This window comes from Erythrolamprus reginae, chromosome 2 (genome assembly GCF_031021105.1).
Source record: "Erythrolamprus reginae isolate rEryReg1 chromosome 2, rEryReg1.hap1, whole genome shotgun sequence".
Lineage (NCBI taxonomy): Eukaryota > Metazoa > Chordata > Lepidosauria > Squamata > Dipsadidae > Erythrolamprus > Erythrolamprus reginae.
The window spans coordinates 204,364,143-204,376,739 of NC_091951.1; the positions used below are offsets into that span (position 1 = coordinate 204,364,143).

The following is a 12,597-nucleotide window of genomic DNA, read 5'->3' on the forward strand; positions in this document are numbered from 1 at the left end:
GTTGTTGTTTTGTTTTTGTACTTTGTAAATGTTTGTCTATTATTTTTTAGTTGTTATGTTTTTTTAAAAAAAATACAATAAAAATTATTTTTTTAAAAAGAAAAGAAAATCTTATAGCAATAGTTGGGCTGAATAAACTTCTGCACATTCTTCCATTTTTGTTTTACTCACTTGCAAGTCAGTAATAGCTAAGCAACTTATCTTCAACTTGAACTGAATCTATTTATGGGTTCATTATCACTGAATTCACAGAGTACTTTTTACTAATGAAGGAGAGTATTTGTAATTCAGGATTGAAATGAGGGATTAGCACTGAAGGTGTTTGAGTAATAAAGCACCTACAAGAAAACAACCATGGCCAGAGAGCCCTCAGAGTACTTTACACACACACATACACACACACACATATTACAACACTGACATAATTTTCTAAGACCAACACTTTTGTTATTTATCTTCAGCCTGTAGAAACTGAGCTGGATAGAGATATGCCATCTTCAGCTATTGTTATCTTTGGCTGGCCAAGTCAACAAAAGTCATTTTGACCACCAAACAGAATCTGCCCTAGGGCTGGGGTAAAACAAGAGCCTTTTTTGGAAACAAAGATGTAATAAAGGACACATTAATAAGATATGTATTGCTGAATCTTGGTGCCTACGCTTATCTTGCCCTTATCTCAAGTTGCTGAATTTTGTTAGTTGCAGATTTATGCAGGGCTTCAGAAACCCCTTTGAGTAGTGACAATAGCGCTGCAACATGTCTTTGAAAAAAAATGCATTTATATTCCCAATTTCATCTTTGAAAATCTGTTTGTGTCCTTTCAAAGAACCTAATTATTTTTTCCTCCAACTGGTTATTATTTTTTAATGAGATGCACACCCTCCAAAGAGAGACAGGTAACCCGTTCATTTAAATTTCATTTCAAAAAGCTGATTTATCTACAAAGTTATAATTATGGGTAGTGAGTTTATTTTTAAAAAAAACAAAGGTGAAAAAACCTACCTAGACTGCTAATTATTCAGACTAGCTAAAAAAACAACTGAGCTTTGATTGAAAGGGAGGTGTATTCTGGCTCCGATGGGGACTATTTCTATCTATGAACTGCTGTCAAGAGTTATCAAGAGGGAAAAGGGAGGGGGGATTAACAGGGGAGAGACCATTCTTCCTTGACAGTCAGAGACAACTGGTGGCTGCTTTACAGAGAGAAAGACAGGCAGATCGTGAATAGGAAACAGGCCCAGAACTATGGCCCAACAAGAAGAACAAGAAGTAGTAGATGTGATTTTGGAGAAGATCGACTCCCGGGACCCTCTCACCAAAGAGATTGATTTGGTGGAAAGAGACCCCAAGCAGATCAACCAAGAGGTGGTCAAGGTGAGCACATCTCATAGGGCATGGGACAAAAAAGTCAGCAGCAGCAGCATAGAATTATTCTTTTCGCAAAGTTCTCTTCAGATTGAAAAGCAGCAACAAGGAGTCAGCCTCACTAGATAGACCAGATCGGGAAATCAATCAGTTCCGCAGGGAAGCTAACACTTTTGTATTTTTGTTGAGACTGAGTATAGTCACAGAATCTGGAAAGTTTGCTTGGGCTGCCTCTCCTCCTCTTCCTCGTTGTACTTCATTGAATCAGAGACAGGTTTGCCTGAGCCCCTCCCTAAATGTTATCTTGTGGGTCTGGATTTAATAGAGAACCACAGAATAAATATTTGGCCCCCTTTTCCTAGGTAATAGGGGTTCCTGCATATTTTCTCCAAACTCATCTTCCCTACCCTCCCTCTACAACAGAATAAATTACATAAGGCAAATGCATGGTATAGACAGAATGTTCCTATAAAGAATTGTTGGGGTTGTTTATTTGATTGATTGATTGATTGATTGATTGATTGATTGATTGATTGATTGATTGATTGATATGCTGCCCTTCTCCTCAGACTCGGTGGCTCACATCAAGAAAAAATGCAACATCTAGAAATCTAAAATTAAAAACATCCTAAAAACTCAATTTCTTAAAACCCCAATTTCTTTAAAAAGAAATACATCACTCTAGATATAGAGGAGATAAACAGAAGGGGGCTTTCAATCCTCCAGGCTATTTCCCCAAAAATAAGACCTTATTTTTTTTTGAAACCTGAAATAAGCACTTGACCTTATTGCCATGCACTCAAAAGCCCAATTGGGCTTATTATCAGGGGATGTCTTATTTTGGGTAAAACAGAGTAAGAATTTTATCCTTCATACATTGAACTGCATAAATCTATGCTCTCTCTTTCCCTTCCCCCCCTCACCTCCAAAAAGAGTGGTTGTTTCCCAAGGAATGTATTATTTTTAAAAGCTAATTTGTGGTTTAGTTTTACGGTTCTAATTCATTGCTTTTAGAATTGAACACGTTGTATGAACTCTGGGAATTGAGTTGTATTATAATCATATTGAGTAAAATCAAGCTGGCCACAGTGAAATGGAATGACAAGAAAAATAGGAATGGCAAAAGTAGCAAGGGATAAAAGGTAATCAATCAGCCACATTAGCCATCTGGGCTTCCTAGGTGGATTTCAGACTACTTTTTTCTTTTTTTAAAATGGAATCACTTTCCCAAAAACTAAGTCACAAAGGTGAACCTCTTTTGCTTGCCAGGCAATGACTGATTTTGGAAATGTTAGGATGATTGGGAAAAAGAGAAGGTAGAAAAGATAGTGTTTGGAATTGAACGGAGAAAAGAGTGTGAGATGTCTAGGCAAAAAGGTGTGGGCTGGCACCATGCACTTCTGGGACTCTCACAAGAATGTCTTAAGAACCTGGGCTGCTTCAGATCAACTCCAAGTCCAGCACTTTTCACCCAATCTAGAGCCTTCAGGGAAGCCCAGAAACAAAATAGTGCAATAGCCCCCTCTAGTGTCAGATGGCAAAGGCAGTCTTGTGGAAACAGGAACATCCTATTTATACTGTATGTTAGCCATTGAGTAGATCATTTTTCTTGCAATCCTTAATAGGATAAATATAGAACTAAATTATTTTAAAAAACAATAAAATTAAAAGGGCAACTTTTTTTAAAAAAAAAGAAATTCATACTCAATTGCACTTTCCTCAGCATTTCTTCCAAGCATCACAGAAGCCTAACATTTAGCAATTGGTCAATGCCATTGAGAAGAGCAAGAATGGAATGGCCTTCCCTCTCTTCACTATGTTTAGCATGTTTAACTGAGGGTCACTATTCCATTCTCCACTGACATAATTACCATAATTAATTTTAAGGAAAAACTGAGTGCTTGACCACTTCCTCTTTTTAGGGAATATACACTGCTCAAAAAAAAAATAAAGGCAACACTTAAACAACACAATATAACTCCAAGAAAATCAAACTTCTCTGAAATCAAACTGTCCACTTAGGAAGCAACACTGATTGTCAATTTCACATGCTGTTGTGCACATTCAACTTTGTACAGAACAAAGTATTCAATGAGAATATTTCATTCATTCAGATCTAGGATTATGTTATTTGAGTGTTCCCTTTATTTTGGGGGGCAGTATATTTACTTTGCCATTACAGGTATACTGAAAACTGAATTAGATTCAACTCTGTGCAGATAAAGTTTATGCTATAATTTCTGTGTGTTGCTTATTGGGCCAAGAGAATGTGACTTACTGGTACAGTACTCTAAACCAGTGTTTCCCAACCTTGGCAACTTGAAGATATTTGGACTTCAACTCCCAGAATTCCCCATTCACTGGTTGGGGAATTCTGGGAGTTGAAGTCCAAATATCTTCAAGTTGCCAAGGTTGGGAAACACTGCTCTAAACTGATCTTCAAAGTCGTTTCTTTTAGAGAGGCTGGGCTATGACTTTATGATCCCCAACCCCCAGGGTACTTGTTCTATTCTAGTCTTAGCGTAAGGCAACTATTCTCAATCTTAGCAACTTTAAGGCATGCAGACTTCAATTCCCAGAATTTGCCAGCTAGCCATGCTGAATTCTGGGAGTTGAAGTCCACACTTGTAAAAGTCACCAAGGTTGAGAAAACCTGGTGTAATACCTGGTGTAATGTATCTCTTTTGTTGGGCTACAATCTCAGCTCTTCAAAGGATTACAAAGACACTCCCTCAGGCATAAATATGATGCCATGCTGAAAAATAAACTGGCCAATATTCCATTTCTATGAGTGTCCTTGGGCTTATATAGGCATTTTTAGAAAATAGAAACAGCTGGTCCCTGTAAACTACTGTTTTTTATCCAAAAATGAAAAATAACAACAATCAAACCACTATGATCAACTACGAGTGACAATGAGAAATTTATGGGGATCTAGAGAAAGTTACATAATAATCCCAGCATAGTTGTTTCTTATGAACAGGAATTGTTACATTTCACACCTACAAAATCACCATTTTGTGACTAGGCAACAGCCCTGTGGCAGCCATTTTGTGAGGCGGATCAAAACATGCTCTCAAAATGACAAATAGGTTCAAACAGGCTGGTTTCCTTGTAGACCATTCTCTCCTTAAAAATGTCTATAGAGCCTGTAAAATTAGCTCACACCGCAAATAAAAGCTTAAACACAGATTTCTTGTGGGTATTATATGTGACAATTATCTTTTTAATGATTAACGTTCTGCAAGCACATTATCCACGTAAATAGCTAAAGAGGAGGGAAAGAGGAATAAAAAAATAGGAACTCTTCTTCCCGTGCTTTCCTTTTTTTCTGGATATCTATTGGCAGTTTTTACTCTCTAAAGTTAATCAAAGCCAAAGGAAAAGAACGTACTTCTCTCTCTAATTCAGTGTCTTGCTGATTAGCTCACTTTGCAAGAAAGCTAACAAGGTTCTGAAAAGGATTATGGAGTAAAGATAAAAAAATTTAAATGACACTTGGGAAGGGATAATCAGCCTAAGGCTAATCGTATACTACAGCAGTGTTCTAATTCAGGGTTTCTCAATCTCAGCAACTTTAAGCTGTATGGATTTCAACTCCCCATGCTGGCAGAGGGAATTCTGGGATTTAAAATACACACAGATTAATGCTACTGAGGTTAAGAAATGCTGTTGTAATCCTTTGCATAATGGAAAAAACGTTGAACTCTGCTCCTAGAAGTTGTTAAACTTGGGATTTTTGCTTATAATGTAAAATCACTTGTAGCCTATCCTTGATAATACGAGGATATCTGCCCAACGATTTAAAACAATGCATAATTTAAACCATCACATTGACTCAGATTTGTTCTTGTTCATCCTTAATTTCCAAAGAATTAAATATTATGGTTCTTGAGATGAATAATAAATCCATCCCCTGCCTGCTAATATCTGGTGGAAGGTCAACTCAACAGCAAATCTGGTCCTGCCCTGATTTTGCAATTCTTTCAATGAGGCCTGTTCTGGAAAACTTTCTTGAGACACAGTGTGCCTGGGAAATTAGATTTCACTTCCTGCTAAGGCAGTCACTCACCTGCTCTTTACTCCACATGGGGCACTTCCAAAATTCACATTTCAACAGTGACCGCTCCAAAAGGCAAGGATGTTGCTCTGAAGATTGGAGGTGAAAGATAAGCTGGAATTGTCTAAATCAGTGGTTCTCAACCTGGGGATCAGAACCTCTTTGGGAGGGGTGTCGAACGACCGTTTCACAGGGGTCGCCTAAGACCAGGGGAAAAGACAAATTTCCCATGGTTGTTAGGATCTAAAGTTTCTATTCTGGTGCCTTGGAACATGTTTTTACAATCCAACCAATCAGGCGTTTACAGTGGGTGTCCCTCTGACCTTCCTGCCAATCAACTTAAAGCTCTGATGGGAGAATTGGCACTAGACTTAAGGTTGGGGGTCACCACAACATGAGGAACTGTATTAAAGGGCCGCGGCATTAGAAAGGTTAAGAACCAGTGGTCTAAATGAAGACTCAGAGAAGTGTGTAGGAAAACTGCAAATTATCTGCTCTCTTCCAGGTAATATTTTCCATTTATTAGTTACAGAAATGTGTATAATACTAGTAATGATCTACACATGCACACACACACACACCTTTAAATGCTTGATTGCAATTTGAATACCAAGTTTGTATTCCATCCATTTGAGAATTACAAATTGCAAGTAAAACACATGTAACAGAACTCAAGCAGACTTTTTCATAAAGAAAATAATTATTTGAAACTTGAAGTGGAGGTTAACTCTTCTCCGATCACAGCACCGGTTTAATACAGGTTTTTATCGGAAATAAATTCTGAGTATGTTTAGTAACTCAGATTCAAGGAAAAGAGTAACAGCTCCACCCCAACCACCCAATGTTGAAAATATTTCTTCCAAATCATACTCACTAGATCAGTTTTGAGGTTAAACGCTTTTAGGCTTTGTTGCATAATAACATTTGTGTAGTCATTAGCTGCACTTCCCTATAACTAGAAAATTTTTTAGCATTCAAGACGTCAAAAATGTATTTATTTATTTGTTGATTTAATTTGGATTTCTAGGCCACCCTTCTACAGTGGACTCAGAGTTAACTAGTAATAGAATTGTTACCCCTGATAAGATTTGGATGTGGAAATCTGGGATAGTGTGAGGATTGCTATCTTGGACAAGGGATTAGACCAGACTTCCTTCCAGCCCTAAGATTCAATAATTCTAGCAATTTCTCTCTCGCTCTCTCACTCACACATGTGCACACACACAACTCATACATGCAGTCTCTCTCTCTCTCACACACACACACACACACACTTCTGATATGAAACTTTGACCAACTCACAACCTCTCTTCCTACCTTGCCAGGTAGACTTTGAAGATGTGATCGCTGAGCCAGAGGGCACCCACAGCTTTGATGGAGTGTGGAAGGCCAGCAACACCACCTTTACTGTCAGCAAGTACTGGTGCTACCGGATTCTATCGGGGGCGCTGGGCCTGCCCCTTGCCTTGCTCTGGGGCTTCCTCTTTGCCTGTGTTTCTTTCTGCCACATCTGGGGGGCCATGCCTTGCATCAAGAGCTACTTCATAGAGGTGCAGTGCTGTGGGCGCTGCTATGCCTTGTGCATACGTACCTTCTGCGACCCTCTCTTTGAAGCAGTGGGAAAAGTTTGCAGCGATGTCCGAGTGGCCCTGCGCAAGGAACATGCCAAGGACTGAGGCCTCTCCTTTGGATCAGGACAGGATTCTGGCTTCATTTTTCCTCCACTTGACCCACTCAGATGGGACAGTAGCTCAGCTGGAATCCCGAGTCAGTCGACTGATGGAGGCGGAAACAATCTGGCTGATGGATCTTTATCTTGAATTCCTTTCCCCCAAGAAATTGCTCCATCTCTTTTTGATTAAGGTGGGCAGGGAAAAACCCTGTACTCTAAATCAGTGTTCTTCAACCATGGCAGCTTTAAGATGTCTGGACTTCAATTTCCAGAATTCCCCAGCCAGCCAACCGTACTCCAACGAGTCCATACATTTTAAAGTTGCAAAGATTGAGAAACACTGCTCTAAATTCCCCCTCCCTATCTCTCTCTCTCTCTCTCTCTCTCTCACACACACACACACACACACACACACTAAATCTGCTTTAAGAGTTTTGTATAGCAAGGCTTTCTAGCAGCAGAATAGGACAATTTGCCAAGGCCAACTCACCGCAGCCAACTTGCCATGGCCAAGCATTTGACCTGTGGGTCATTTCAGCATCATAGCCTTCCCATTCTGGCATCTTCTAGATGTGCTACAATTACAGTGTCCAGAATCTTCCAGCAGCCTGGCTGCAGGATGCTTTGAGTTGCCATTCCACAGTACATTGAGGCAGCCAATGGGATTAGAACTATTATATCTGGGATATAAAATTCCAATACTGCCTTAAATTGGAACAAGATGATATATTGTCCTAGGAAGCCATTTCAGAGTTGCTTTGAGTACAGCACTAAAGCCTTACCTGTTACATCTCAATCTCTCTCTCTCTCGACACTCACTACATTATGGTTTCAGCCAATCCATTTTATGTCATTACTGTGGTAGCTTTCTTTGAAATCAGTCTGAGGACACAACATTACTCAATCAGTGCTGTTCTTTCTTAAACCTCAGTGCCAATTGCTGCTTTGAAACAAGCATTGTCAATTTTCTAAAATCATAAAAGATATTTTGCATTTTATGACAATAAAACCCAAGCAAATCCTTCAGTGTCTTGTTTATTCTTTATAAAATCCTGACTGGCAGGCGCTTTCTGTGGAGAGTTTATAAATCCAGTTTATTGCAAGAGACAGTAATCAACAGACTGTATAGAAAGATCACAGTACAGCCATTTTTGTTAATGACAAGCTAATACCAGGGCTGTACATATGCTTTCGGTGGAGAGTTTATAAATCCAGTTTATTGCAAGAGACAGTAATCAACAGACCGTATAGAAAGATCACAGTACAGTCATTTTTGTTAATGACAAGCTAATACCAGGGCTGTACATATGCTGTAATTCGCAAGAAATTCACAGGATGCGGCATTGGGCAAAGAATTCTGCTTCCTGAGAATGTGAAAAAAAATTATATATATATAAAATTTTTATATATATAAAAGAGCAGGTTTCTAGCCCTTATGTCTATAAAGTGATGCTCAGAAGTGTGGTTTTAATTTCCTGCTGAAAGTTTGGAACCACGAGGGTGCCATAAGTCAGATTTCCAGTTGTCAGATTGGCAACATAAATTATGGAAGAGAATCTCTACAAGTTTAAGTTGCATACTTTACACAGGTTGCAGAATTCAGCTTGACTTTGCACAGCATTTTAAAGCACAGAGTACATGCAGCCCTGATTAATACTGAGCAGTAAAGACAAAAGATGATGATTGAGTAGAAGGGGGGGAAGGGGAGGAGCAGACAAACTGGACCTTGGATGATGGAGGGAAAAATTGGCACATGGGTCCCCACCACAAATATGTCCCCTTACTTATTTCCCCAATGTAGGAGGGTGATGCGTGCAGGGTTGGATGAGGCTGTACCAAGTAGCATGTGTGGAAAGAGTTTTAAATTCAGACAAATGTTGAAAGCAACTAGAGATACATTGCCGGGGTTGAGAGTCGAGGAAGGAAGGAAGGAGAGGTGAGGGCTAGTGTGAAGCACGTCAGGAAGAGAATAACACACGTACAAAACAATGCCCTCCTTTTCAACCTCTGGCATCATAACCCACTAGACATGACTCCCTTCCCAAGGCCAAGAACAGAGTCCAGGAATCTTGGCACTTTCCCTCCCCCATGCATCCCTTCCACATGAAGATCCAAGTGCAAACTGTTTATGACAAAGGAACAACTGGTCTGGGTGTTGGGTCCAGGACCATCCAGATGGGAGATGTATGTTTTAGTCCCAGTCACATCCACAACATGAAATCCTTCAGATGCACCTCCAGTGCAGGAAGACGCCCAACAGCAAATGCATCTTCAACATTTGGCTTGGAAGTCGGAACACAAACGCTGATAATCTTACATCACCACCACCCCCTCTTCCCACCCACCCCTACCAGGAGAGAGCAAGACACAACTGCCCTGAGTTGGTATCTGGAACAGGAAGGAAGAAGAGAAGGAGGGTAGCCACAGTATTGGGCAAGTCACACAGGGGGTGCTTTTCCCCATGTCAACTTTGACTCACTCTCCATTTCCCAAAGACTTGAAGACCCCTTTGCCCCGCAGGAGCGCCCTGTTTGAAGAGGCTGGCTTGGCAGGGGCGATACCCTTCTTAGCCAAAGAATTGCTCTTTGGGGGTTCAGAATGATTGGGAGGGTCACAAATCCCTGTGTGCTTCAGAGTAGTTTTCCCAAGAAGTTCTTTGAACACAGAATCCATATTCCTGGCAACCTCCTATCAATGGAAAAAGAGAAAATATGGTGAAGGGAGCAAGAGAGGGAGGAAAAAACTAGAAAGGGGAAGAAAAAATGGACAGGCTCTTACCCGGTCTACCTCTACCCGTTTCTCCACTGGTCCCTGCCTCTCAAAATTATTACCAGCCCAGGTCCGTGGAGGAACTTCATTCCAGCGGTCTGGCCTAGGGAAAAACAAAGAGCACCAAAGAGTGTATGAAACCTAAGACTGCATATGGCCTTCTTAAGTGCATCATTAATGTTCTATCCCTTGTGTTTTTTTCTGTTATCCATCCTTCTCAATTATCTTAGTTTATATCATGTTAGCACTTTCCAAGTGCTGGTTGAGAAGGATGTTTGATTGAGAAGAAAATGCCCTGCAGAGAGCCTTGCAGACAAAACTTATCAAACCCTGCAAATGGGAATAGATATTCCTATGACACAGTTACTGCTACCTATCAATTACCTGTTGGAAAAACCTATGAAAAGCACACATTTCAGTAATAGAGCAGTGATCAACATCAAGTATCTCCTTTCATGCCCATTTGTTCTCTCCATTCCTCTGCCAACCTTATTCTGTCTGCATTGACAACATTCTCTTGAAATGCCACTTCAGCTATTTTTTTTCTAGCCAGACTTTACATCATGAAAAACTCAGGTACATTATTAAGAAGAATATATGACCTACTTCTGCTTTATAATGCTTGTTTGACTTGCTTTGTTATTTATTTATTTATTTATTTATTTATTTATTTATTTATTTACTTACTTATTATAGGGGATAATTCCGAATTGGATGCTCTGCTTGCTTGTAGGCATATCTATCTATCTATCTATCTATCTATCTATCTATCTATCTATCTATCTATCTATCTATCTATCTATCTATCTATCTACCTACCTACCTACCTACCTACCTACCTACCTTTTATCATTTTCAAAGTATTTGAAATGGAAGTCCTGTGATTTATTATAAGAAAGCATTCAAAATTAGAATCTCTCCATTTAATTACCATTTTTTGGCATATAAGACTCACTGGAGTATAAGATGCACCTTAGTTTTTGGGGAGGAAAACGGGGGAGGGATCTGCCTACCAGGTATTCATCTGGCTAGCATCCTTAGTCTGCTAAGTTTCAGCACATTGGTTCACTGGTTTTGAGCGAGGGCAGGCTTTTTGTCCCCTGGTTGGGGGTAAAAAACAGCTTCTAAAGCACAGCTGATAGTCAGAAAGAGAAGCAATAAGAAAAGTGGGCAAAACACAGAAGATTGATTTGTGGCTAGCGCATCGTTAGGGCTGAATAAAAGCTTTGGAAAAGTTACATTTGGAGTGTAACCCGCACCCAAATTTTCAGCCTCGGAGGGTGTGTGTGTGCGTCTTATACTCCGAAAAGTACAGTATATTCCAAACCATAAAGATATTGTTTATTTTTCTCCTGTCCCGTGTAATGCAGATGCTTCTTTTAGACACTACCAAAGCCGAAATGAAATATTTTCCAAATATTATTTGGCATTGTCTAGGTCTAGGATTAGGTAATATAAGAGACACCTCTGAATATCCCTGCCACCTAATTAATCCAGCACATGCCAATGCACACTTATGCCTTCCCCTTCAATGCTCTCACCGCTCAACAGGGGGAAAGGTCTTGGCCTGGGTTGGTTGTAGGATGGGAAAGGGCAGGCGGTTCACATCCATGAACGGTGATGCCAATTTGCGAATGGGGCTGCTTGCTGTTCGCTGGCGACTCACATCTGAATTGACACGCAGCCTAAAATATGAGAGAGACAGAGAAACATAGAAACATAGAAGGTTGACAGCAGAAAAAGACCTCATGGTCCATCTAGTCTGCCCTTATACTATTTCCTGTATTTTATCTTAGGATGGATATATGTTTATCCCAGGAATGTTTAAATTCAGTTACTGTGGATTTACCAACCACATCTGCTGGAAGTTTATTCCAAGCATTTATTATTCTTTCAATAAAATAATATTTTCTCACATTGCTTCTGATCATTCCCCCAACTAATGTCGGATTGTGCCCCCTTGTTCTTGTGTTCACTTTCCTATTAAAAACCTTTCCCTCCTGAAACTTATTTAACCCTTTAACATATTTAAATATTTTGATCATGACCCTCCTTTCCCTTCTGTTCTCCAGACTATACAGATTGAGTTCATTAAGTCTTTCTTGATAAGTTTTATGCTTAAGATCTTCCACCATTTTTGTAGCCCGTCTTTGGACCCGTTCAATTTTATCAATATCTTTTTGTAGGTGAGGTCTCCAGAACTGAACACAGTATTCCAAATGTGGTCTCACTAGCACTCTATACAGCGGGATCACAATCTCCCTCTTCCTGCTTGTTATACCTCTAGCTATGCAGCCAAGTATTCTACTCGCTTTCCCTCCCACCTGACCGCAGTTGTTCACCCATTTTGAGACTGTCAGAAACACTATCCCTAAATCCTTCTCTTCTGACATTTTTGCTAACACAGAACTGCCAATACAATACTCAGATTGAGGATTCCTTTTCCCAAATGCATTATTTTACATTTGGAAATATTAAACTGCAGTTTCCATTGCTTTGACCACTTCTCTAGTAAAGCTAAATCATTTGCCATATTGCTGATGCCTCCAGGAATATCAACCCTATTGCACACTTTAGAGTCATTGGCAAATAGGCAAACCTCCCCTACCAAACCCTCCCCTATGTCACTCACAAACATATTAAAAAGAATAGGACCCAGAACAGACCCTTGTGGCGCACCACTTATAATCAGGCTCTGCTCAGAATACTCATAATTAACAACAACCCTCTG

The 12,597-nt window shown here is 39.9% G+C and overlaps 2 protein-coding genes across 3 annotated transcripts in view; one reads left to right on the forward strand and one right to left on the reverse strand.

Annotated features, from left to right (window-relative positions):
- The first annotated feature begins 1,245 nt into the window (after window positions 1-1,245).
- Window positions 1,246-8,001, forward strand: LOC139158789 (caveolin-3-like). The gene is made up of 2 exons (XM_070736125.1): window positions 1,246-1,374; window positions 6,751-8,001. Exons 1-2 carry the CDS (start codon window positions 1,246-1,248, stop codon window positions 7,099-7,101), a joined length of 480 nt encoding a protein of 159 aa, XP_070592226.1. The 3' UTR covers window positions 7,102-8,001.
- Window positions 8,002-9,451: 1,450 nt separating this feature from the next.
- Window positions 9,452-12,597, reverse strand: part of ARHGAP4 (Rho GTPase activating protein 4) — a 66,446-nt gene continuing 63,300 nt past the window's right edge. For both annotated transcript variants that reach the window (XM_070741380.1, XM_070741379.1), the window contains exons 21-23: window positions 11,408-11,551; window positions 9,876-9,969; window positions 9,452-9,785 (exon numbers count right to left, since the gene is read on the reverse strand). In XM_070741380.1, the coding sequence (XP_070597481.1) occupies window positions 9,573-9,785; window positions 9,876-9,969; window positions 11,408-11,551 (451 nt within the window). In that variant the 3' untranslated portion in view covers window positions 9,452-9,572. The remainder of the gene's footprint in view (window positions 9,786-9,875; window positions 9,970-11,407; window positions 11,552-12,597) is intronic.